Consider the following 26,409-nt stretch of genomic DNA (forward strand, 5'->3'; position numbering starts at 1 on the left):
GTCAGCCCTGACCACTGGAATTTGTAATCTCCTGATGTCGTAGGTGTTCATATTTTATGGTTAAACTAAGTGGTATATTTAATTCTGAACAGTTTAACTGGCAAAAATGAATATATTGTACCAGTCTTTGCACCAACTGTGCAGTGTTTTCTCTGCTGATGCCTGTGAATACCTTAGCATAGATGTATACTTAGATGTATGTATTTGCACAAAGTAAAACAAACTGCTGTTGCAATCCTGTGATCTGTGAACATTTTAATTACCATGACGGTAATTCCAGCTCACCAACAGACTACTTATCTTACCTCTACTGCTGCACCAGCCATTTATTTTAGGTCCTGTTAAAGGTAAAAAGACTAACTGCTCTGCAGACATGCTTGTCTGCTTTAATTAGTCTTCCTGAAGCTGTGCAAAGAGCACTGCACTTAATTAGCTTTCCTTAAATTAGGATTGATATACCAGCCTGTATAGGTTGACACTGTCATTACTGTGTAATAAACTAAAGGCTCTATTCTATAATTCTTTTTCCCCAGGTGGTTGATTTGCAAGATGCCACGCAGAGCCAGCTTCAGCAGGGCCCTTGTCACTGCCATGGGGCTGGAGGTGGCTTGGCCAGTGCTGCTGGGGGCTGGCAGGGTCTGGGTGGCTCCTGCTTTCCTGACTCTTGCTTGCAGGTCCACCATGGTCAGTTGTGAGTAGTTCCCCTGATCCTCCCAAAGTCTTGCAGACATTGCCTTGCTCTGGTGCTTGAAACCTGTGAAACAAGGAGAAGGGAGGAAAGGTTTTGTTCTTCCATGCCAGAGCAATTTCACCTCTGCAAACCTGTATTTGACATCTGTTTTACTTGATGGTGGTCCTGTAAAAAATGGAAGTTTCCACACTGAAATGTTTTGCCATTTTTGGTTGTATTTTTTTTTTTTTTGACCAGTGCTGAGGGATTCTTAAAGGCACATATGTATCTCCAGTCCTTTCCAGCATGAGGACCAGAAAATCTCTTAACTCTGTGTGTCTCAATCTCTTAAACCATTTTCTTTTAACCAAATTGTGTGTATGTTGGAACAAGTGGACTTAGATAGTCTCATTACTTTTACAAGTATGTTTTGACAATTTGAAATTAATAAACCAGGTTTTTATTAGGTCTGATGACAATGAGAGATGCTTCCTTTGAGGCCCTGAAAGAAGGGACAGAGGGAGATGACCAAACTTCTTAACCCACAAGGTCACCTTGGTGGCTTTTCAGAAGCTGGAAACGCTGCCAGTTTGTATATACCTGTAGTCAGTCAGTGCAAATGTGTGTGCATGTAGCTGTGGATTTAAGTAACGTCTTCCTCAGCAGGTGCATGAAACATTCTGTCCCTTGTGGTTTAATGAATCAACTCGCTGCAGGCTGGTCTTGTTACTGGTTACAGTCAGAAATGTGGTTTGATGTCTCTGAGATCCCTCCTGCCACAGCCTTTGGGGTATTGCACAGCCTGACAGCATGGTCAGGGCAGGAATTTGGTCAGCCCCTTCCCCTTCACAGGGCATACTTGCCACATAGCTGAGAGCAGTATTGTTTCTTCACCCAGGTGTTCTTTTCAGCTGTGCAGGGGTGGCTGGTGTAGGTGCCAAGGGAGGTGACAATTTGCAGGGCAGGCTGTGCTGCCCACACCCAGCCTTTCCTACCCTTGCTTCCACTGCATTGCCTGGTTCTCCAGGATGAGAGACAGCTCTCTGCAGCATCCTGGAGATAAAAGTGATTCCACTGGGCCTGGAGGAAAAGCAGGAGGAGATAGCTGGGAACATGACACCCTGCCCTGAAGGAACATATGTGCAGGGTGCAGCCCTCAGAGCTACAGTCCCATCATTCCATGGATCCCACATGCCAGCCCTTGTTCCTATGGCTATCTGAAACTTCTTCAGTAACAAAAACTGAAAACCAGAATACTTCATAATGTTGTCACACTTAATAATGTTGTTACTGGTGAGCTGAATTCACTCAGAAAATTTCATCTAGGTGTAGGCCTGTGTGCCAGGATTATCTGACTGCTGTGGGCTTGGAGCTCTGCTTTGAGGTTGGCTTCTCTTGTCCCATTGACTACCTGGCCGTTGGCTCTGCAGCACTTCTGCAGTATCCTTATGCCAAGGAGTATCTTGCCTTGTTTTACTTCCTCAGTGACTTTCTTACCTCACCTTGCAGTCTGTGCCCAGAATAAAGGGCCTGTGACAAGCTACAGGTCCAAGTCCTTTGAATAGTTCTAAAGGAGAAACAGATCTGAGCCTGGTGCTTAAACATATCTGAGCTGGTGAGAAATGCTAGATCAGAATTTGGACCTCACTTCAGCTTTGCTTCTGTGAGTTCATGGCTCTCAGACAGCTGTGAGCTGTGCCTGTGCTGGCCATGCCTGTGCTGAGAGACAGCTCAGAGCCAGCCACATGTCCCCAAGGGCTGAGCACAAAGGGAGGCTGGGGCTGCCCCCAGACTCACAGGTTTGAATGCTCTGAACTAGGAGCACCATTGGCCTCTGCAGGGGACTTGACTGGCCAAATACATCTCAGCAAAACAGCCCATTAGTTGCTACCACTGTATAAATGTGGCAAAATATTTGGCACCCTGTTTTTCTGCTCACTTTTATTTAGGGCAGGCTGCAAATATGCACTTTGTTGAAACCAATGTGCTAATTTTTTAACTGCCTGGAGCTACAATTCACAATGGGTGGCAGATGCTTGTGGTAGCAGGCCCTGAACATCTGGGATAAGCTCTGTATTCCCCTGACACAGGAACCTTCATTCTCTTTGAAGCAGGTCTTAACTTTTTTCTTGCTCACTTGCTAGATAAAGCAAGCCAATTGTGTTCATTCAGTTGACTCTTTTTAATGAAATAACTTAAAGGTTTATTGGATGTGTCTGGGGAGGGCACTTTGTACCCTGTGCATTAATGGGACCTGGTGTAAATACATGCAGGCTGGCATGTGTGTGTGTCCCCATTCTGTTTGTAGTATAGGAGTGTCTGTCTGCATATGCACAGCTCCCTAAAGTGAACTGCATGGTGCCTTGGAGTGGTGGTATCCTGAAATTCCATCCTTAGGTGGAATTTTAAGGAATAGATATTTATGGAATTAAGGTTGTTTGCAAACCTTTAAAAATTGGTTGATTTTTAGTGCTGGCACCAACTGATCAAAGTCCCAGTGTAGTTGAAAGATTTTATATCTTTCAGTGTCACAGTCTCTTAATTTGTTTAGATGCATGCAAAGGATCAGAAACTAATGTGCATCTGGGGATTAAGGCAGCTTTGCTATCCAATCTGAAAGCCAGCATATTCCAAAAGATTTTCAAAATCTCAGAAGGCAGTGAAGTGCTTTACTGATTTTTATGTGTTTGAAAATCTCTATTTAGTGTGCCTGGTGGAATTACATAGATAGATGCTGCCAGCTGTCTGACACCAGCAAATACCACCCAGAGCATTTCAGTATGGAAGTGATAGGTCTGCAAAGTTGGGAACAGTGCTCTCACTGTGATAGCACCCATACAAAACCACTTTCTAATTGCATGTACACTTGCTCCTTTAAGAATTCACTGTAATTTTCTTCTCCAATCTCTCCTACCCCAGGAGTAATACCAGTGGTTATGCTGTAGGAAAAATATTGCGTGTTTGCGTTATACATCTCTAGAAGGGAGTTGCCATCATGATATGAGTCTTTCTGTGGCAAAAAGAAAAAAAGAAAAGCAGTAGCCTGATCTCTTCCATGGCACTCTCAGCCTATACCATTGTGCTTGGGGATCTTTTAACTAGGGAGGGGCTGAACTTACTCTAGAAGTTAAGATAAAAGTAAAATAAGCCAGCAAACCCATTACTGTACTGACCTCATTGCTCTTCAGCTCTGGTCTCACATTCCTCACAGTGCTTAGGAAAACTCTGCTGTAGTCCAGAGGTCTGGGAAAGAAGTTGCTGTAGGACAGCCTGGGATGAAGGGAGGCCCTGAAGGAGGAGTTCAGGAAGTTTTATTTGTTGAATGCTTCAGGTTTTGTGTCTCACTGAAGCCAGGCTCTGCTCTATTAAAGGTGATGGTTCCTGAGTCAGATGCTTTATTTGTCCCATCTGTGTGGCCACAGACCATATCTGTGGTCCTGCTTGGTGTGTTCCCAGTGTTCTGCCACCCACTGCTACAGGACATACACATGAGAGCCTTCCAGGGCAGGGCTGCAAATTCCAGGTGCCACCTGGTACAGCACATGCAAAAGGATGCTCAGCTTTTCCTGAGCACCAAGTTGATTTGTAAGACCTAATGAGCTGATTTGGAGCTTGCCCTTCATATAACTTTCATATTTTTTTCCTACTGAACCTGCTTTTCCCTTTGGTCTATAATTGTCAGTGTAGGTTTTATAAAGTCCTGCATCTCCTGGGTGTCTTTACTGGGACTAAAACTCTCACTCAGTTTTGTCACATGCAGCTCAGTTTGTACGTGTTTCAGTGCCTCTGCTCTGTGCTAGCTGTGCTCATGGAGTGTCAGATGCTGTGACATCCACTCTTTGGCATGGGCATGAGGGTTATTTGTGTTCTATTTAACTTAGCAATTAGGAACAATCTATTTTTACTCTAGCTGCAAGGCATCTAGACTTTTTCTTGCTTGTTTCTTTGGAGTGAACTTGATGGGCTAAATTGTTTAGTTTTTGTGAGGGAAAATCTGCAATGAAATGAAAGCTACTAAGACCAAGCAGTTAAACCACAAAGAAAAATGAAAAAATACCCAAGGAGATTCACTTGTCTAAACTGTTTTTTAAAAAATAGATTAGATTTAGAATTCAGATTAGATTGGAATATGTTTCAGCAGAGTCTTCTGAAAACATGGTTGTTGTTGTCTGGATGTCTCTGATGGACCCTGTGTTTTGATACCTTCTTCATGACTGGGAGATAAATTTTTCTTTTCTTTTTTTTCTTTGGATAGGAAAGAATGCATTTTCACCATCGACCCATCAACTGCCAGAGATCTTGATGATGCTTTGTCCTGTAAACAACTCCCTGACGGTATGAGATATATTTTACAAAATACTTCTAGTGTTTGTATTCAGCTGTTGACACACTTGTATCTATAATTTGTCCTGAAGTATTCTTTGCCAAATATAAGTACAGTAATAAACTAGTTATTCTCCAGTTGTTTTAATTGCTTGTTTTTAGAAATCTTGGAGCAGACATCTTCAAATTGCACTCAGATTTGGTGTTAGAAAATGCAGAGCCACGGTGTTTTGCATAATCAGAGCTGTAATTTGATTTGAGCAGATCTCAGCTGTCTCCTGTCATTATGGGAGTTACAGCTGAATAGCTAATACACCACTTCTGCAGGCTGAAGTCGAGTGGAACTTTGACCTTGTGTACACAGTCCGTGGGTAAAGGAATCCAGTCTTTTGAAGGTCACTGCCTGAATTGTTTTTTGGTGTTTATGGGATGCTGGGAATTGTCAGATGAGCACAGTGTGCCTTATAAGTTGTGTTTTTCTTCTCATCGCCTTTTGAGCTTTCTCTTCTGCCTTATTTGTACTTTTACTATGCCGTAAGCCAACAGAACAGAAAGTAAAGCTCCAGAAGCCAAATCTTGATGATTATGACCAAAGGAACTTTTCTCCTGTAATCTTACTTTGCCATCCAAGCTCAGTTCATTTAGTTTGATAAGATCCAGTAACAGGCTGGGTTAGAAATATTGCGTGATTATATTAACCTATCCACCCCTAATAATGAAGATAAAGGTTGGTGGGGTTTTTTGGTGTGGATTTAGGGTTTCTTGCTCTTGCTTATCATCACAATATGATGACATCCAAGACATAATTTCCATTTTTTAAAGTTGATTTCATACTGTGTAATGTGGCCAATGAATTGTAATGTCATTTAGACCCAAGTACAGAGTACTATAACAGTGATATAAAATGGATAAAAAAACAGAGGTGAAAGACAATTTGAAGCTAATAAAATTACTTGTACTCTGCAATAGCCGTTTTGAGGTAAGATTAAGGAAAAAATGCCATTCTGTTTCACAGAAAATTGAGAGTCTTCTTGAGAGATCCTAAGCTGAGCTCTGTCACTTTGCCATCTGAATCACTGGAGGTTTATGACAGCATTGTGATCCCACAGGTCCTCAGATCTAAAGTGTTGAAACTCTGCCTTCTGACCATTTACTGTTCACATACATGTAGGTTTTAGATGCTGCAGGAACCACTCAGTGAGCTGCTTTGTGGTGCACACATCTGCATTGTTCTCTTACCCATAAGCCATTTGGAGAAAGTGTTCAAAGAAAGTATCAGTGTGAACAAGAATTATTCAGAATTCTTTCTGCCAGAAAACCTGCAAAGCCATGGCAGCCCTGTCACTGGGCTTGGGGATTGTGGGTATAGGTAGTGATGATGAGGGATGTGGCCACAGTCCTTAATTTGCATGCTGTTGGGGAATTTAGAAATGTTCATTCCATCAGCCTGTTCCTGGCTGGGACTGGGCTCTGTCTAGCTGGGGACATGCTTCTCTTCAGTTTCTGGCACAGGGAACTTCAGCCCACAGACCTGCAGCTGGCAGAAGACACCCAGATCTATCTCCTATCACAAGTTCCTGGGACATTTTCTTGCATGCAAAATGAATCTCTCTGCACTTGTTACTTTTTTGTCCTGGTGTGAATTTAACTTCTTGCTCAGTGATTTTCAGTCTGTGGTCCACTGGCCTCTGTGGCACTATGTAGGGTACTATTATAAGCCCATGAAATGTGGCTGGAGAAAGCAGGGGCAATAAGTCCATCAGCATTAGTGAAATTTTCTAAGGTATCTGTCCTTTGACTTAAAATTTTTTCAGCAGTTTCCTGACTTAGACAGGTCCAAAACCAGTGCTGGGAGTCCTTTGGGGTCACTTCTTTGTGTTCACTTGCTTGAAAAGCTGGGGCTGTTTGCAGCTCTTCAGTGTTTAGGAGAGCCCCTCTGGGAACCTCGATCTTGTGCTTGTAGAGCCTTTTGACATGTTTTGGAGGTACCCTGTGAACTTTTGGCTCTAAAAGTTGCTATGATGGCTGCAATTATTATGACAAAGAGCTGTTTTAGAAGTTAAGAGCGTGTCCAGGTCTGGCAAGGCTGAATCTCTCATGAGGGCAAAGTTGTGTTAAGAGTTAACGCAGCTTTTATTCCAAATGTAAACGTGGTTACAAGAAATTGTTATTTTTTCCATCCCTTTTGCCCATATGTAAAACACTTTAAAAAACCTCACCAAAAAATCCCTACATGAGCAAACCACATATCTTGGCATCCTCATGATGTCAGGAGATCTCCAAAAATCAACAGAAATTGCAGAACCTAATTCAGAATTCTCTGTTGGTGTATAGCACACTGAATTTCTACAAAAAAACACATTAATTGCCCACACTTCCTCTATCAGACAGCTAAATCAGGGCATTTCAGAAGATTTTGGAGAATTAAATTGTCTTTGAGCATTCATTGCTAATTTATTCAAGACTGTGACAGTTTCTTTGCTTTGAAGGATCTTAGGCAAAAGCAGAGAGATAAGCCACTGTCTTTGCACCTTTGTGGAGTTTCCAGCCTCCTCCTATCAGATCTGATCAATGGATGGAGGTTTCACCCGTGCTACATCCTCAGTAAAAGGTGGAAAGGAATTTTTTGCCGAAATAGTTCACAAATCTATCATGAAGCACTACCCAGTAGCAGGGTGTCACTAGCAGAGGAAGCATGGGATGGCTTTGGGAAGAGCTGTATTTTTAATGGAGCTTGCAGTAGGATATTGCAGCAGTTGGAAACTTTTCCAGGGATATATGTTTTAAGTGGGCCAGTCTGGTTTTGAGAGGATTTTATATTGGAGTCTGTTTCTGATTAACAGCCGTGCTCCTCGTTATTGTTTAATGATAGCAGTAGGGAGGTGAGCTTGCTGCTCACATTTGTGAGTGTATATTTTAAAAGAGATCAGCTCCAATAAAGAAGGAAAATAGGGTTATTTATGTAACAGCTGCAGAAATATGAACAAAGTGTGCTTCATTTAGATGATTCAGCATAACTTTGGAGTAAAAGATGGCTCTGGCCTGCACCTAGTTTCTACAGCCTTTGTAGAGCTTTGAGGTTTTAAACAAGTTCATTTGAGTCAATGCTCTTTTGTGATCCTTTCTGCACGTCTTCTAGCAAATTGCTGCAGCCAGGAAGGCACAGCAGAACCATTCTCAGGTCGTATGGATGTTGCAGAAAACAGCTGTACTATTTTCAAGCCTGAATGTTTTCACCCATGGTGCAGAGGTTTAAAGATTTATTCTGATCTCAGCATGACAGGTGACCTGTGAGTCCCAGTGATGCCAGGCATGTTTCTCACACTTTCCAAACCTCTTCTGGGCATTCTCTGCCAGTGGTGCTTGTATTTCTGGTAATGTACACTACTGATGCAGTCGTGATTGAAGGCTGCTTACCGGTAGGAGTAGAAATGGAATTTGGCACATTTCAAGGCATTCCTTCTAGTGAAAGGTCAGGCAATGATGGGAAAAGATGCAGCAGAAATTATGGGGAGGTATTTCTGAGGGCTTGTCTTTTGCTGCTGATCTCAAAGCAGTGCTTTGGGCTGTACTGACAGAGCTCTGTACATCTTTTATTTGTATATTAATAACTAACATGCTTTTCACTTGTGCTTTTTCTTTCATTCCTGTATTCTTACAGTCTTTTACAAAGTAATTTAAGTTCAAGTAATTTACATCATTTTTAGGAGGAGTTGTTGTGCTGCAGAATAGAAATATATTCTGCAGACTCTTTGCCCTGGTTTCCTTAGTGACCCCAGCTGTCTGCATTTTGGAGTGAGGCCATAAATAGATACAATCATTGACTCTTCCCAGTGTTTGCCTGATGACCTAAACAAATGAGGCTTCTGCAGTTTGCAGCCCCCTCTTTCTTTCTGTTTTCCTTAAATCCATTCAATCTGTTGGTGAATTTTAATCTGATGTACCTAAGGGAAATGGGATAGAAACAGCAAACACATTATGTTTCTGTAGGTGTCATAATGGAGTATAAGCAAAGAAGAGAACTCCTCTTTGTGACCCAAACCTGGGAAGAGAGCAGCATGACCTTTCTGCTTAGCACAAAGTTCCTTGTGAGCTGTGGTTTTTGGGAACAGATCTGCAGAGATTGAGACTTAGATCTCTGTTCAAGGAGCCTATTTCACATGTTTTGGTAAAGCCCACTAATGTTTTGCCAAATATTGTTAAAATTCTCCCTTGTCCACTGCAGGCCTCCAGGCTCTGGGGCTGCCTTTCTTAGACCTGGACAGCTTAGTAGACATCTCCTGGTGTGTGAGCTCCAGAATCTTGCGCTTGAAAAATACCTGTAGAGCCCTGGTAGCCCCAAGATATTCTCTACCATTTCAGGAGGCCATCTGCTCTTCCTCTCCTTTGACCTTCATTCTTTCATTGTATAGTTTGCAAACACTTAGGATGTTTTAATTTTGCAAAGTTCTGTGCACTTATATTTTACTTTTAAGATGTAAATATTCCCTCCTCTATTCAGCTTTGTCTCCCTGGCCACTTAAGGACTGCAGGGTGGTATTTGCTCTAGCAAAATGTGGTACAGGACCCTTCAGCAAATCCCCTTGGTCCCTGCAGGACAGAGTTTCAGGAGAGTTTGTAAATGGAGTAAATATTTTTGTAAGTTTGTAAATCTTTGCTTAAGATAAACACCGAAGAACAAACTAGTGTTGGATCAAAAATTACTTTTGAAATGAGCATGGATTTATTTACCAAAAATAATTGATGAAATTACTATGCTTCCTTCTTTGTAAGCTATTTAAGCTGAACAGACACCAGACCTGCAGAGAAAATGACAGAAACACATTGATGTATGATTCAAATGTTAAATGATCATAAACTGCAAATTGCTTAGGCTTACTGCAGGAGTCAAATATGGGTAAAATAAGATCTGCCAGGAGTGGGATTGTGTGTAACATTTGGTCAAATTTTACTTTAGTATCAGATGTAATTAGCTCATCTCTCCTGTTACCTGCTGGTTAATCTGGGGATGTTTTGTTGTGTCACCAGGAGAGTGAAAAAGACATATTGCAGTGATTAGAAAGAGGTACATATTCTTTCTTCCTATTGAGGGCTTGTGGTTGCAGATTCATTGAAATATGCAGAATGCTCTCAGCTCTCTGCCAAATGCAGATCCCTGCTGTGCCCCACAGCAGGCTCATGTGTAATGCTGGGAGCTGCAGTGTGTGCAGTATATTCTGTCTCTTTTTTTGAGGTAACATGGGGTTGTGTGAGGAAACACACATCACTTCCAATTTCCAAGTGCAGGGTTGAATGGAATCAGGGCTGAATTGAGTCAGCTTTTCTCCATCAAATATCTCTCTTGAAGTTGGTGGGACAACTTAATGACGTGGGGCTCCCCTCAGTTCCCCTGGGAACAGGGCAGGTTGCTCCAAACTGCTGGTGGCTGAAAGGGAAATAGACTGAGCCAAATCCCCAGACAAGTGCATTAAACTGGGTGTTAAGGTACTGGGGTGATTAAGGAAGTTTGGATTTAGTTAGAGCATTGATTGCTAGAACATAATTTGTTAAAACTTTTTTTTTTTTGCATGTATTTGAAAGCTGCTTGTGAGGAGGTTGATTAAAAGCTTGGTTAAGCAAAATTTGGGCAGGGTTTGTGATTAGTAATCCATATATAAATATTTTATAAATATTTCATCCTTATCCCAAAAGTTGTTTGTGGCTTTTGGGTTTGGTTTTTTTTTTTTTTTACGGTATGCAAAGAAAGCCATGTAGCAAAGAGACATGGGATTAAAACAAAATAAAAGATATATTGTGTGAGAAGGACTAAGGTAACAAAGACTGTGGCTGCAGAACATACAAACAGATGTGCAAATACCAGTAGAATTACTCATAAAAGTGAGTTTACTTTTCTGCAGGGAGGAGAGATGCTCTGGGCAAAGCCACCTTCCGGATCTTTTCAGTTCATGAATTCAGGACCTGGGACAATTCCCCAAAGATTTAGAGGCGCAGGATTTTGTGTCCTGGTGGATCTCATTGGTATTTGTGGATAAAAACTTAAAAAAAAGAGAGTGTCTGATTGTATATTGAAGAGAAAAAAAAAAGAGAATGCCTTTAAGTAGATAGATAATGGAAAGAAGATCCAGAAATTTTAGCACAAACAGATCTAAAAGCATTTTGCCTACGATTTCCATTCATAAAAAAGAACTCCAAGGACCAGGAGAGTCTTTGGAGAAGAACCACAAATGATAGGGGATGACCAGACAGATGTAGAGAGAACAGGACTTTTCAGTGAATGTATCAAAAGAAAGACAGAAGCTATGTGAGGCAGATAAACTTTAGAACAGTACAAATAGCTGGCAGTACATCCCACATGGTTATCTTCAGTCACATGTTCTGTTACATGTAGGCAGCAAAGGAGTTACTGCTGAATATTATCTTCATTATCAACTTTATGAAATGGCAGGATCGCTCAGAATCACTGGGATATTGTTTTAACTTGTTATGTATTCCAGTGCAGGGTTTCAGAACCCAGAGGAACAGAAAAAACATCTTACACTGTAATTCATTACGGTATTTCTTGACAGTCGACTGTTATGCTGCATACACAGAAAGATGTAAAACCAAGTGCAGATGGAAATGTTTTGGAAATCTTTCCAAAAATAAACAAAACAGTTAGATGGCTAAAATTGAAATCTCAGTGGCTTAATTCTATCTCCAAAGAAGTTGAAGAAATGTCAAGGCTGTTCTGTGGAAGTACATTGTATGTGTTTGGCCTAGCACTGCATCCCAAGGTCTCTTTGAATGCCTGGAATGCTCACTCAGCCTTGGATTACTGAGTACAGTAGAGATATCACAGAAGGGACTGACCTAGCAGTACAGAAAGGCTGGTCCCTCCCCACTCTAAACCTTAATTTCACGAACAGGATGATATCCTACACCCAAAAATACATCTCAAAGCTGCTGAGTGTCACTTCCCATCTCTTTAAATTCAAAGACTGCTGATTTCCTGATAGAGCCTCTTAAATCAGTCTTGGAATACAAACAATTGATGATGTGAATGCCAGAAATTGTCCTTTTACCTTCATCATGTTGGCTGCAAACCTCACTGCTGAGAGGCTGCTGAGAGACCTCAGGACAGTCTGCCTTGGTCACTCTTCCCCACCAGCAGAGATTGTTTTCTGAGCCAGGAACCTGAGTCACAGCAGCACAGCCATTGCCTGTGTGTGCTGATGTCTTGACATCTTGTCTTGATGAAGGGTGGAAGATCCATCCTCCAAATGTTGAATTTGAGTCTGCATGACAAAGATTCATGCTGGGTCTAAGTTTTAAGTAGTCAACTAGAGGTTCTCCCAAATGTGACCATATAATTAGTGACGGCATTCAGTGGATAAATCTGATGTGTTTGGGATTTGTAGCTTCTCTTAAGTTGTTAATTCCTTGAGTCTTGCAAAGAAGTTGATACAGTTTACCATGGTGGAACTTTTGTCTTTGGCACCTCACACGGTCTGTTTAGCACTCATGCAGGCACAGAGGAAATCAGCTCTGCTGTGAACCTCTTCAGTGTAAGCAGGTGCCAGCACAGGAATGGGGACAAAAGCTGCATGGCCAGAAGGTGGGACACAGGCACTGCTGGAACCACTGTGTCTGGTCTCAGTCTTCCAATGGACACATTCGATACATCAAAGGAATGTCACGTTCCCTTTGTTTTCCATCATTATACTGTTTGTCCCCAATTGTTCTGTGCTCTTTCCTGATTTTTTACTGTTGCAATACTTGTGCCGCATTTGTATCTGTATTTTCCTGCTCGTATCTTGCTCAGCAGTGTGAAAAAAATCCTTATTCAGTATGCTTATTCCGTTAGATATCATTGCCTATGTCCTTCAGTCTGCAATTAAATGTTTTATCTTGTACATGCTGTGTGAATTCTGTCCTGAGAATTTAGTGTTTTTCCCTCAGGAGAATTCCCTCCTTGTGTAAGTATCCAACTTAATGGTGCAGTAGTAGTGCTTGCACAGAAGGGCTCTTTCATTCTTCTCCAGAGTTATTGCATCAGTTTTTAAAGTAGTTTTCAGGTCAGGTGTAGGTAGTAGGTGCCTTCTGGGTGGCAGCATCTTCTGTCACAAGATGAGGAAGAGCTGATGTGGGTTTGCTCACCAAGCAGCTCGTTGTGTTACTCTGCCTGGTGGTGTGATACCATCCGTGAGGTCTGGAGCTGGTTGGCGTCTCCAGCTCATGGGAGGTTGGAAGTCAGGGAACACCACCAGCACAAAGATCTGCCCTGTGTTCCCATGGGAGGATTGACCTTCCTGCACTCCTGAGAGAGCCTCATGCTGACCAAGAGCCATCTCTGAGTATCCCCTTCAGATGTGGAGAGTCACCTTTCCTGCGGGGGCTTGTGCTGGTCTGTGTGTAAAACTCAGGGCTCTGTAGTGCATAGTGCATGAAATGCCACCCTGTGAAGGTGTCCTGGCTTTGTTTTGAGGTATAAAATGTGGCTTTAAAATTATATAAAGTGGTTTTAGGACATTGCTGAATTTATTAGCTGCTGCAGACAAAAATTTTATGCAATTCACATGAAAGACCTGCTTCCAGAATTTAATTTAGTAATAGACATAGTCTCATAATTCTGAAACTGTTTTAAGGATTGCTGATGGCTCATGGAGAACTCTAGAAAATATTTCTGCTTTTCATCTTCACTTGTCCTTTGCTGCACTTAATGAACAGATGAGTTTTGTTTTGGACCTCACCTAGAGCCAGTCAGAAATTGGTTTGTACAATTGTAGTTGTCTCTGTAACATTCAGTTGATGCAAGGGACAATGCGGCCAAAGGTCAGAATAAAACAGTACCTTAAGAATCATGTTATTCTGGATTTTAGTTTCAATGATGTCCAACATTGACTTTTTAACTTGAAGAAAAAAAGAAAGTAACAAATACCCTGTTATGGTTTGTTTTTGAGAAAAACAAATATTTTTTTATTCTCTTAGAACTGCTAAAAGCATCACTTTGCAACGTCGCCATTCCTGTCAGTAGTTTCTCAGATGCTTGTGGGAGTTGAGGAAGTGCCTAGACTTTTATGGGAGAGTTAACATGTAAAGATGTTTTTGGGTTTTTTCCTCTCTTCTCTTGTGATCTCGTGCTGTTTCTCAGTTTGGAGTAACTGGGGCCATTCTCAGTTCTGCCCATGTTGGGGATTTGGTCCGTCTCCCAGCTCCTGAGTTTGAGCAGTTAAATAAGAAAAGTCACAGGTTTTATTATCAGCCTAGCTCCTTAAGGAGAGGATGAAGGTTGAAGGTTTTAATTGTGATTTAAGAAGCAAAGAAAAACTCCAGACCCAGCCAGCGCTCTGCAGCCTGATGCTGGCACAGTGCATGTCCCACAGTGTGCCATGTGAATGTCAAGGGTCTGACCTTGGCCGCCTCTCCAGGTGCTACAGACCCCAAAAAAGTGACCAAGCATAGTTCAAAGAAGAGTTGAAATTTCTTGAAACCTTGGCCAGGCTGTTCCTGATGGTCTAAGTCTCTCTGTCACTTGTAGGTGAATTTGGTTATTTCTGAGGGACATTTTTCACACAAACCAGTGGCAGAGGGGTTTGATAGCATGCAGCATTTTTTTGATTGTTACCCTTTAGAGATATTTGTTGTTTGTTTGGGCAGACAGTTTTTCAGTTTTGAAATTGTTGCAACATTTACAAAGTGGATGGAAATGTTTGGATGGAGTTGCTGCTCTGTGATCTGGGGACCTGTCCTGCTCTCAAGATACAGGATCTGATCCTTTTGCCAGAGTCTTCTTGTGAGGTTATGTCAAGGAAGAGACCTTTAGAGAAGGAAAAAGCTGTTGCTTACCCAAAAAAGGGTGCAATTGGTTGCATTTCAGTTGGCTAAAGGGCCATCATGTGATAATTTTAAAAATTTGGTTTCTTGGTTTCTTATGCTCAGTTGCACTGTGTCTTCAAAAAGCAAAATGGCCCTAGGGCACGCAAAGTAAAATTTAAGCAGTTTCCTTGTTATTTCAAAATAAGTAAAACACACAGTCTGCTTTCTTGAACAACAACTTGGCTTCCTTTGGTGGAAAAGTAACCTCAACTGAGAATTAAAGCCACCCACCTTTGTCTTCAGACTCCAGAGCAGACAAAAAACTTGCTCTTTCCACGGTTCCACTTTTATTTTTTATTAAACTCTTCTCCTCCACTTCTCTGTCTTGCACTTTCTTGGCTTTCCCACTTGCTCTTCTCTCCTTACCAGTCATTCTTTTTTCTCTCATTTCTTCTCTCTCTATCCCAAGATGTTCACTTCTATAACCCTTGAGCTGTATGTGTTCATACATATGCCAAAAAGAAGCAGAAATATTTGGGTCATGTCATTCATTTAAAGGTGTGTGTGTTGAAGGTCTGTGATGGGCCCTTCCTGGTTCCAGCAGCTTCCCCAAGTCCTGGTGCCAATTTCTGTTTCAGTGCAGCTTACACTGGGTTTATGACCACCCCCTTATGGTGTGCAGCCCCTCTGGCTGTCCCCTCTGTAACTGTGACCCTCTGTGGCAGACACTGTCCTTCCACTTGATGAAGACTCTTGATCTTCTGCAGCACTGCCAATAGCACCAAAATGTGCATGTAGGTTAAAGGCCTCATTTCTCTCTCTTTATGCAAGCTTTTCATACTTTTGCAAGGTGCTAAGTATTGCATAGCAGATAAGAGCAGCCGCATCAAACCCCCAGGGCTTGTGGAATGGGAAGAGCTGTAATTATTTGCTGCAAGAGTTTGGTCTAACCAGGGAACAGCTTGGGACTGCCTTGAACTGCTGGCAGCAGGTGGGGAGTTGGCTGTTTTCTGGATACAGCAAACACTTTGCAATTTGCTTTGAACTCTTCTCTGTCTCACTGAAAGGTGAAGACCGTGTGGGAAGCAGTGATATACCAAAAACCCTGGCATTTGATTTTAAGTTGACTTCACACATTTGCTCATGTTTGAGTTCCCTCCTGAGAATGATGATGCTTGAAGGTGAGATGGAAATAAATGGGGGAGTGTCTGCATGGTAGAGAAATACTTTCTGATGTTTTATCGTTGAAGAGCTGTGTTTTTCAGTTATATGGCCCTAAAATTCACATATGCTAGGGTTTGAAGTGAAATTGCTTTGTCTCTGGATTTGTGCTATGACTGAGTGGGGTTGCTGAAGAGAGAGAGGAGGGATTTACTTCCAGTGTGTTCCCTCACATACTGTTCAAATGCATTCAACTCAACTTTCTAATTCCAGGGGCAAGTGCTTGACGTGCCCTGCTGGGTTGACAGTTCTTATGAAGCATTTACAGGCTGAAAATGCCTTTTCCTTCTCTTCCAGCTCCTTCTTACTAATCCCTTTTTGTTTATAATTTTTTCAATAAAGAAGGAAATAAGTTTTCTGAGCTGTTTTGTCATAGAGAATGAGATCATCAGCAGAAAAAAAAAAGAAACAGCCTATTCTTTGTTCTTCTGCAAGGTGCCACTGCTCTCCTTTGATATTAGCATCATACTGACGCACAGGAGATTTTGGGGTGGGTTCAAGCAAGCCGGATCCTCAGCTCAAGGGGCTGAACCTTCTCCAAAACCACTGTGTGCCCATTGTGCTGGGGGAGATCTGCCTTTCATGGCTCTGTCACTTGGTGAGCTCCAAGAAGGGGCTCCAGGCTTCCAGAGAGCTTGTGAGACACAGGTCCATTCTGTTCTGCCATTCTCACAGCCCCGTGGTGGTAAATGAAAGGAAAATCATCCTCTCTGCTTGTGGCTCACAGCTGTGTTGTTTGCAGTAGGGTGACAAATCCTGTCCCTGTGGCACAGAGCATTGGCCCAAGGGGGGTTTGGGTGGCTGAGTGCCCATCCCTTTCCCTTTCTGCTTGCAGATCTCAGGAGAGCCTCCTCATTGCCAAGGGCCTCTTCACTGGGGTGTGATTTCAGACAATGCTCCTGTCTCCATCTCTGTGGCTGCAGAGAGGAGCTTACAGGGCTCAGCTGGTTAATAAAACATGCCTTGCTTGATTCTAAACTGCATTCCCTGTTGCTAAACATCTCCCAAGAGCAGCTTTTCAGTGGTAGAATTTGAATGGCACAACGGTTTTGCATCCACTTTCAGATTAAATGATTTTAAATGAAAGAGTCCCAGAGATCCTGAGTTAAAGAAACCATCCAAGTGCCTTCAGCATTTTTCATTGCAATAGATGCTCCCTGCAGCTATTGCTTTAATAGCAGCATGTGAAGTGTCTGGCTTAATCTTCTGTACATTTTTATGTAAATTCCTTTTAAAAACCCCTAACCTTATACTGGTAGTGTATACCTAGCATAAGGAGTTGTTGTGCAGCCTTAAGTTCCCTGTTAGAGAATTTGGGATGAAAAAAATCTGTATTTTGTAAATGTACTTGTATTTCTAAGAAATTTAGGATATAAAAAGTCTGTCACAATGGAGAACTACATTGTGGAGAGGTTTGTAGCCTCTCTTTGCTGGAAAAGTGTATTTTTTTCAACAAAATGGAGGTCAAGTAGACCATGTGTAGTGGCCTATGGTGTGTGGACCATGTGGTGTTGGCCCTCTACTCCTTTCATCTGATCTCTTTGACAAGACTTTTTTACTCCATGACTCCTGGTTAAATTCGCTTTCCCTTTCAGGCCACTTTTTTTTTTCCCTTGGGAAATAACATGAGACTTACAGTGTGAAATGTTCCTTTTGTGACTTTGTCATAAAAATTAATGAGACTAGAAAAACAATTTGTGGACCTGGAACAGAATTCTAGTGAATAGTATTTCTCTATCCACAATGGTCTTTCACTTTAATTAGCAAATAAACTGTGCAGGCTTAGGCTGGTATTTTGTCTAGCACATTCAAAAGCAATGATTTGAGAGAAATCAGATTGGTTGATCACTGTGCTGTACCTTCAAGTTCTCTTGGTCTGAATATTTTGGGGGTGAGGGAGATAGGGTGATTCATACATGAGCAAGACAAACCCAAGAGCTGCCAGTTTGCATTATGTCAATGTATGTAAGAAAATATTTAGATAGAATTTCCATTAAAAGTTCAAAAGCAAGGGGCTCACTCTGACCCCAGCTTTTAGAAGCTCTGGTGGGAAACCTGAATGAAATTTAACTCTGCTCAGTGTGTTTTCCTTGGCTGACTCCATGTTTTATTATCTCATGCAATGAGATCTTTCTTGGTTTGTCGATTTTCTATCGAGGACAAAAAGTTCATGTATGTAACAGTGCACATATTGAATTAAAGTGCGATTAAAGGCATGATGTAATGACCCCCCTCTCCTTTTCCTTTAGTCAATATTTGCCTGCAGGATCAATACGTTACAATATTGACTTCAAAGTATTCAATATCTTTTTACCTTCTGAGTGTGTTGGCTTCGAGTGTGTGTAATATTAAACTTGTTGGTTGAACTGTTGGTCTAAGACTTACTGTCTAAGTAGTTTCAGGCTTGCATGCCTAATCCATGTAGAGCAGCTTTCAAGGCATGTGATAATATCACAACACAGCTGTAGGCAGCTTTCTGAGGTGAACCATTTACTCTGCAGTCTTTGCTCCCAGCTTCCTGACAAGTGGTGGAATTTGTCCCTTGGTGTGCGATGGGATTATTGCCCTCTCTCCCTGCTGCCATCATATTTAGTCTCTGCAGGCCCTTCCAGTGGCTGGAGGTTATGTGGGCACATCTAAACCCCATCCCTCCTGCCTTCTGTGTGTGTTTCTGCTGCCTTTACATCTGTGCTCTGTTGATGCACAAAGGCTGCTCAAAAGGCAAGGTTATGCTTTACGTGCTCACAGTGCTGTGCAAACATGGCTTAATGAGGTTAAATCATTATGAAGTCAGGCAGCTCTGCAGGGTGGGCTGCTACTCATTTCCCCGAGTTCCCAGCTGGGCCACAGTGGGCTGGGTGTCTCCCACTAATAGGAGGCTGAACCCTCTTGTGCTTCCTCTTCATCTGTTTCCACTCCTACTCTGCTGAAATCCTGTTCTGGTATCCATCAGAAGGGCACACGGGCACATGGACTGCTTAATGACAACAGCTATGAACCATTTATCCTTCAAAAACGTGACACTCGAGAGAAGGCCTTTGATAATGTTCTTTGCAAGGTATATAAATAAACAGGATTGTCACCAGTGTGGGATCTTATTACTTTGTCTCTTAAAAAAAATTAAGGAAAGAAAAAATATTTATAGATACCAAGAGGTTAGTGAATTCCTCTAAAGAACCAAGTGTTATAATTAGGAACCCACTGCACTTAGAACTATTCTACAAATAAGCACCTCAAATCCAGCCTAGTCCTTCCAGAGAAAACAAAGGTCAATAGGCTGCTTTGAGGATTAGCAAACCCGAATTTCTTGGACCCAGGTACTAATTACTTCCAATGCTGAGGATGATCACTACTTCCAAAACCGAATTACTGCCAAAACCTCATGATAAACCTCAGTAGTACTCCTCTCCAGCCTAACTTTGACTTAAGATGCTTTTAAACTGGACTCTAATTAAAGAATAAAAGGCCAAATCTGAAGGAAAGGCAGGGTAATGGTGGAAATATTCTTCTAGTGGAAAGCTGCACTTCTGCATAGCCTGATCCAAAGTAATTGGAGACTTCCCATGTCCCCAGCAGCAAACTGGGCTCAACCAGGTTGGTGCAGTTCTGGTAACCCAAAAGTGTGTGGGACTGACTGCTCCATACCAGGGAAATGGGATCCTGCACTGCCTATGTGCTTCTGAGGTGGGGTTCCATCTTTCTTTCATATATTGTCTGGCAGCAAAGGGATGGGGACAGGGCTCACTATGACAAGCTCCTAACTGGAAAGATTTATCCACATGATTTTGAAGGGCTTTCACATTTCCTCTGTACTTGAGGATTCACTTCTGTGTACATTCATTTATATGTTGTAGCCACCATGGTGGTGAATTTGAGAGTGTCCTGAGAGACCATGGTTTTCATCCCAGGTGGAAGAAGTGGAAAGAAGTATTGGTTTTGTGAGATTTTGGCATAAAGCAAAAAGATTGGGGGAGGGGGAGAGGAGTCAGGGTTAAATATGTAATCAGTTCATTTCTGCTCACAGCCTACTGACTTCCTTGTGCAATTCCAGGGAACTTGGAAGTGGGAGTCCACATTGCAGATGTGAGCTACTTCGTACTGGAAGAGACAGCCCTGGATAAAGTAGCAAGTGAAAGGGCCACCAGTGTCTATCTGGTGCAGAAGGTAAGACAGCTTTTCCTTTGTCTGTCTGATGACTGTGATTTCCATTTACCATAAATTCATTTTCAAGGTTAGTTTTCAGAAGCTCACAATCAAAATCTGGCTGTTAATTGCAGGACATGTACAAAAATGAGTAAGTTGATGGAAACACAGAAGCTGGTATAGCTGCTCACTACCTTGGAGCTTATGGAGAGAGGCTGGGGTGGAGCAGCAGCTTGTAACCCTCTAACTTTGGTCAGTGCTGACCTGAGCCAAGCCTTACCCATCCAAGCTGGATCCTCTGCTTTGCTTTTGGGGGCTTCAGATTGGCAGATGTGGGGGATTTTGTCTTGCCTTTGGTCCAAGAGTCCAACTAATGCCTCAGAGAAATGGTTTTGTGTCAGAATAGGGTGTAAACACTCAAACAAACAAACATACATCTTGAGGTAAAACAAAAGGTTCACACTCTTACTTTATCTGGATATCCCAAATGATGGAGGAATGGTGTTCCTTCATCATGCAGTGAAAGGATACTTGAAATTATACTGATTTTAGCTTATCAGAATCAAATGTTAAGCTCAAGTTTGAAGTTGACTTCTAAGCTTTACAAATGAGCAGGTTCAGGTTTAACATTGTTGGAAAGGAAATATGTAGGCTTTGTCTGTGTCTGTCTCATTTTCAGTTGAATGTGAAGAAACACTTTGTGGCCCATCAGATACCACTGGCACTGTGCATGTAGGGAAGCTGGAAAACCTGGCTGTCAGTGTCTGTGCAGGCTTGGGGCACGAGCTGCATGAAGAGGAGTGTTGAAGCAGTTTCATGGAGCAGAATTATCTACCTATCCCCACACTCCCATTCAGTCAGGCTGAAGTCCTTGTCTCCACAGCCTCTTGTAGAATGACAGGATGTCTTTTCTGTAATAAATAAGCATGTCCTACTTGGTATTCAGGATTAGGAGTGATTCTTCCTGTCCCTTCCCTTCCTGGATGTTTTCAGGGTTGTTATCTGGGGAGGTTTTTGTAATGATGCTTGTTTCAGTAGCTTCCTGTGTCCTCTCTTCACTTTCTGGATGATTAAATGATTTATGTTACACTAGTGGAATCAGACTAATGGTTTGATATCAAGCTGTTACCTTTAGCAGCTGTTCCATAGCTTTCTTTGGGTAGAAGCAGCAAGGCACAGCTTTGGGGGTCCCAGGGAGTCTGGTGGGTTTCAGCTCCCTGTGGAACCACTGTGAAAGCAATGCCAGAGTCTCTTCCAGGTGAGTGGCAGTGACACCAAAAGCACAGAGTTGCTCTGTGCTGAGAGAGCTCAGTTCCTGTGCTTGCTGTTCTCCACAAGTGGGAAGCAATGGAATATTATATAGTGTATCTCCTGGAAACAGCAGTTCTGGCACCAGTCTTCCCAATCTCAGAATCACAGAATCACAGAATCCTGCAGTGTCTCCAGTGATAAGGCCTTGGCTTCCCTCTCTGATGGATGACTCGATGGTGGGAGGTGTGGGCTGGCCTAGGGGGGATGTCACTGGGGGCAGCAGAGCTGTCCTCCAGGAGGATCCTGTGGCAGCATTTCCAAGTCAAAATTTGGTGGTTTGCGGCCATGTGATTCTTTTAGTCAAGGAAGAAGGAAGATTTTTATAAAGAAAGGAGACATTTTTCATCAAAATCTAGTTGGATGCAAAGCAAATTGAATTTTCTTTCAAAGTGCCTTTTCCCTACAGCACTGCCAGTCCTGTGCAATGCCAGCATAAGTTACCTGCTGCTCCTAATCTTCAATTCATCTTCACCCACCATGGCCCAGCAGTCAGGATTGGTGTTTTAGCCACACTTCTGCCCTGCAGAAAACACATTTTAAAAATAACAAAACTAGGTTACATGATGAAATTTTCAATATTTTAATTACAAGAGATGAAAAGTAACAGGGGGATGGGCAAAGGAACGCAGCCAGGCTGTCTGAAACAAGATGGTAGCATGATTCTTGTAGAAAATATGCTTTCCTTTGATGAAACTGTTTCCTAAGACAGCTGTGATTCTGCAAGAGGTTAGCACCATGCTAATCCTCCAAAAGAAGTTAAATAAAGCCACATATTTAATTTTCCTGAATCAGAAGGGGAGTTATTGTGTAATTGCTAGTGGTCTATTTAATACAAGTCAAAAGTTTTTGAAATAAGAATGTATCAGGTTTTAAGAAGCAAGAAAACCTAAACAGTTTCCTCTTTTTTGGCACATCTCACAGTGTTATTTTAGGTGTGAAGCAGCTTGAGTGAGAGTTCAGCCATAAATCCCTATAATATTTTACTGGTCCTATTTTACACTGGAGATCAAAGATCAGAACTGTAAGCCTGTCTTCATGTTGAGTCCAAGGACTTCAAGACATTCACTTTTGACACCAGCAGGTTGTCAGGGTGTTGATATTTTGGTAATTTCAGGCTGAGTAACAAAGAGTTGCTCGAACTCTGAATTCATGGAAGTGTTGATACAACTCCTGAGGAGAAATCTTGGCTCATAAATAAATTGCCTATTTCCTTTGAGTGACTTTCAGTGTACAAGCAAGAGATTTGCTGAGCCCACTCCACTGTTGAACTTCAGGGTTCTCCTACCAGCTCTAGTGGAAACTCTTGGTTAATACAATCCCTCCCCATTGGACTGATTGTGGGAGAAGGATCACCTTGGGGGTCAGTGGTGGTCATAACCAACCAAGAATTAAGGGGCAGCCAAAGCAGGATGCCAGCAGAATGAATTTTGAAGGGAGCAAAACTGCTCATGTAACTTTGTGGTGAAGATAGAGGATTATGCTTGACCAGGGTTTGTTCCTTTTTCCCTTTGACTGGCTGACCAGTTTTCCCCTTCTATTCCTTGAAAAGCTGCTACAGTGAGTTCACTGATCAGAGCTGCTCTGGGCTAACCTACTCTGAGCCTGGCCAGTGAGTTAGTCCTGGCTGCAGCAGATGTTTCTGATTTTATAGGGAGCAAGAACTTTTGTCATCTCAGCATGCATGTGCTTCCTCCCTCCCCTGCCCAACTCCTTAGGAATGAGTCTGAGACTGGAAACTCACATTTGGTTTCTGGAAGCACTTTATTAGTTGAAGAGACAAAACAAAACAAACCCCTGGGCTCTCACAAGCAGGGGTTTGGATCTTCCCCTGCAGAGGAGCCAGTTGCTGAGCAGCGTGACCAGCCATGGCCACAGGTCCATCTGTTTTATAATTCCAGCATGATGGTGTGTAGGACCTCCCCAGCCCCAGAAGTGCCCTCTCTCACTGTGGTTTTCCAGTGGTGCCATTGCTTTGGCTTTCTGGGATGTGGGGCTGCCTGCAGGGAGAACCAGTGGCATGGAGCAGGCTGTCAGGCAGTGCTGGACAACTGAGTCTCATGGGTAGCGCTGAAGATTTTGCATTTAGGACTTGGAAATAGGGAGAGAGAAATCCTCTGTCTGTGGTTTGATTTGAAATGCAGACCTGTAGCTGCCAGCATTGATATCAACCTTCCACTCAAAGAAGTGCCCTTTCCAGTATCTCTTGGGCACTGCTAGGCTTGTGGGGAGAGATGATGTCTTTTATTAGCCTGAGTAATAGAGGGGGATTAAAACCAGACAAGCTCTCACCACCCAAGCCCTGGTTTCTATGACATATTCATTAGAAAGGATTTCCTGGGGAGTGTAGCTCCTTTTTTACATTGTGAAATTTTTTTGCCTAGCCTTGCTGGGCCTCTCCAACTGCATTTCTAGATTCAGCTACATTTATAAACCCTTAATTCCAGGTTTATGACCCCTGTATAAGCCCAGGTGACTTGATTTCCATCTGCAGTAAAATCAGCCTGAATGGTGTGATCCCCAACATAGGCACATCCGTAGCAATTTGCCAAGGAAACCACTTCCCACTGGAGGTGCTATCCCTCAGCAGGATTTCACTGGCTGGATTCCTGTGTGCCCTGGCACTCCACAGGACAGCTGGCAGCCACTGCTGCTCTTGGCAGACAGTCACGGGAAGGGCAGAGCATTAAAAAGGTGCTGGGCAACCTCTGGATTATTCAAGGCAATTCTACACAACTCTGGTATTTTGCAAATCTGGACATTAAAGATGTGCTTAGGGAAATCTCTCACTCCGTGTCTCTGTCAGAAAGAGATGGAGATAATCCTGTTGGCCAGAGTTCCTCCGGGCAGCCCCTGGGATCACTCCTGGAACATCTCACTCTCTGAGTGTGATACAATGGTGACATCTTTGTATGTTAAATGCTGGGCTTGCAATTCCTGGGAATCCTTTCAGGCTGTGACTGTATCATGTTAGGGAAAAAGGAAATGTGTATTTATAACTTTAACTCCTGTGCCTTGTGACAGTGGGTTTTTATTCCATGTAGAGGGTGAAGAGGAATTGTGATGTTAAGGCAGGAGGCAATCAGGCAAGACTGTTGTGGTGTTGGAAACAGGTTTCTTTTAATTCAGTAAGGTAGAATAAATTGAGATACCTTCAGTGCAAGGTCAGGTTATGTTATGTATGTGTTTGCTGAGCCCAGGAAAAGGTTGATTGCATTCTTATTCTCCCATGAGACTTCCTCCATGGCTTAGGTTAAGTTACTTCACCTAAAGTTTCTCTCCTGTAAAACAAAGGTAACACAGGCTGATGCTTCCCTAACAGTAGATTTGTTACAGCTAATTGCTTGGTGAGTGTTTCGTGCTGTAATTATGATCTGAGTTAAAGCTTTGCTTGTGTTTCACATCATTGAAAGCCCTTCCACTGAATTACAGCCACTTGAATTGGATATTAATCCTGCTCAAGTACACTTAAAGCGAGCATGGGCCTTCATGTTCCACGCCGGCATTTTTCTAGCAAACTGGTATTCCTCCAGGAGATGGGAAGGGAAAGAGGATGTGCAAAAGCACACAAATATTCAGTAAGTACAGACAATTATCAGATTATCAAAGCTGGGGAGAGAGAGAAAAGCAGCTTTTAATTTGGGTGGGAAAGGGCATGGGAGCTTTTGTTAAATTGCTAGCACTTTGTTCACTGTGACCTGAACTTCGGGGTCTTAGGGTGGCCATGGGTGATCTTGAGCAGGCAGGGATTTCCGAGAGTCTATAAAGCTATTTTCTCTCTTTTCTGCTATGGGTTGGCATCACTTACACTGAATTTATACCTCTGTGGGTCCCTGCAGGCAGCATGGGCAGGCTCACGTACCAGGGCAGTGAGTTATGAATGTAGCAGCATTGTTAACGTTCTGCTCGCAACTGCAATAACAGAGTTGGCGGCTTTGTGTTGTGGGAAACAGCTTATCATAGCCTGTGCCCTTGTGACCTGCCAGGAGAACCAGGGCTGCTGATTCATGGTGTGACTCCCTGAGAGCCCCAGACCATGCAGTTAACCTTTTCGCACTAGTGTGCACCGCAGTTAGAAGAGATTTATAGTCATTTTCTGGTGCCAAACCACAAATGTGATTAAACATTTTAAGTCTTTCCTTAAATGAGCAAAAGGTAAGTGTAAACTGTGGGCACCTGAGGAGAAAATGGGCACCTGGGACTGTTTTTTCATACTGTTTTGAAGAACAGTGGTTCTCCTGCCTCCAGGTAGGAAAGTTATCTGTGAAATCACTAAATAGGTGTCAGAGTTTGGAAGAGCTGGGATTTGTATGCCAGTCAGCTTCCTGCTGGTCCTATATTTACAGGCTGGCACACAGAGCAGTCAAAACGGAAACTAAATTAAATAGCTAAATTACTTTATGGCACACAAGTAGAGCATTTCTCTCTGTTTTTCTGAAAAGCACCATTCCATGTTGCCATTCAAAATAAACTAGAGGAGTAGTGTAGTGGTTTTTTGAGGGCAATAATTGCTTCTTCACAAAGGTAAATAATGAGAAGGGGAGTCAGAAGTGAAACTCAAATAATGAGTTTTGCTTCATTAAGCAGCTGCTAAAGATTATCTTTAATACAGACTTCACTTAGGAAATAACTCAGGGATGGTGGAAACGGAGCTACTCAGGTTTGCTCTAGCATGAATATGCTCAAAAACTTTTAGCTTTGTAGTCAGGTGAGTAATTTGGAATTTGGTAATTCAACGTTCAGCAGCAAAAATGTTGATTAGTTGTAAGGAATTAGGACATGGGTTAAAAAATCCTGCAGAAATTTATGCTGGCTGACATTTTGTTCAAATTTTGAGTATGATAAAGTAATTGTTCTCCATTTGCAAACAGCATGGTCAATAGTCAATAACACAAGTACTTTTGTTTTACTTTACTCACCTGCATCTACAAGTTCCTGTCTGTGCTGTA

The 26,409-nt window shown here is 42.4% G+C and overlaps 1 protein-coding gene across 1 annotated transcript in view; it reads left to right on the forward strand.

The window, feature by feature from the left end:
- The window catches only part of DIS3L2 (DIS3 like 3'-5' exoribonuclease 2), a 180,457-nt gene that overhangs the window by 88,926 nt on the left and 65,122 nt on the right, over positions 1 to 26,409 (forward strand). The window contains exons 11-12 of the mRNA XM_058812219.1: positions 4,926 to 5,005; positions 20,061 to 20,173. Coding sequence (XP_058668202.1) covers positions 4,926 to 5,005; positions 20,061 to 20,173 — 193 coding nt within the window. The remainder of the gene's footprint in view (positions 1 to 4,925; positions 5,006 to 20,060; positions 20,174 to 26,409) is intronic.

Source organism: Ammospiza caudacuta, chromosome 11 (genome assembly GCF_027887145.1).
Source record: "Ammospiza caudacuta isolate bAmmCau1 chromosome 11, bAmmCau1.pri, whole genome shotgun sequence".
In the NCBI taxonomy this organism is placed as follows: Eukaryota; Metazoa; Chordata; class Aves; order Passeriformes; family Passerellidae; genus Ammospiza; species Ammospiza caudacuta.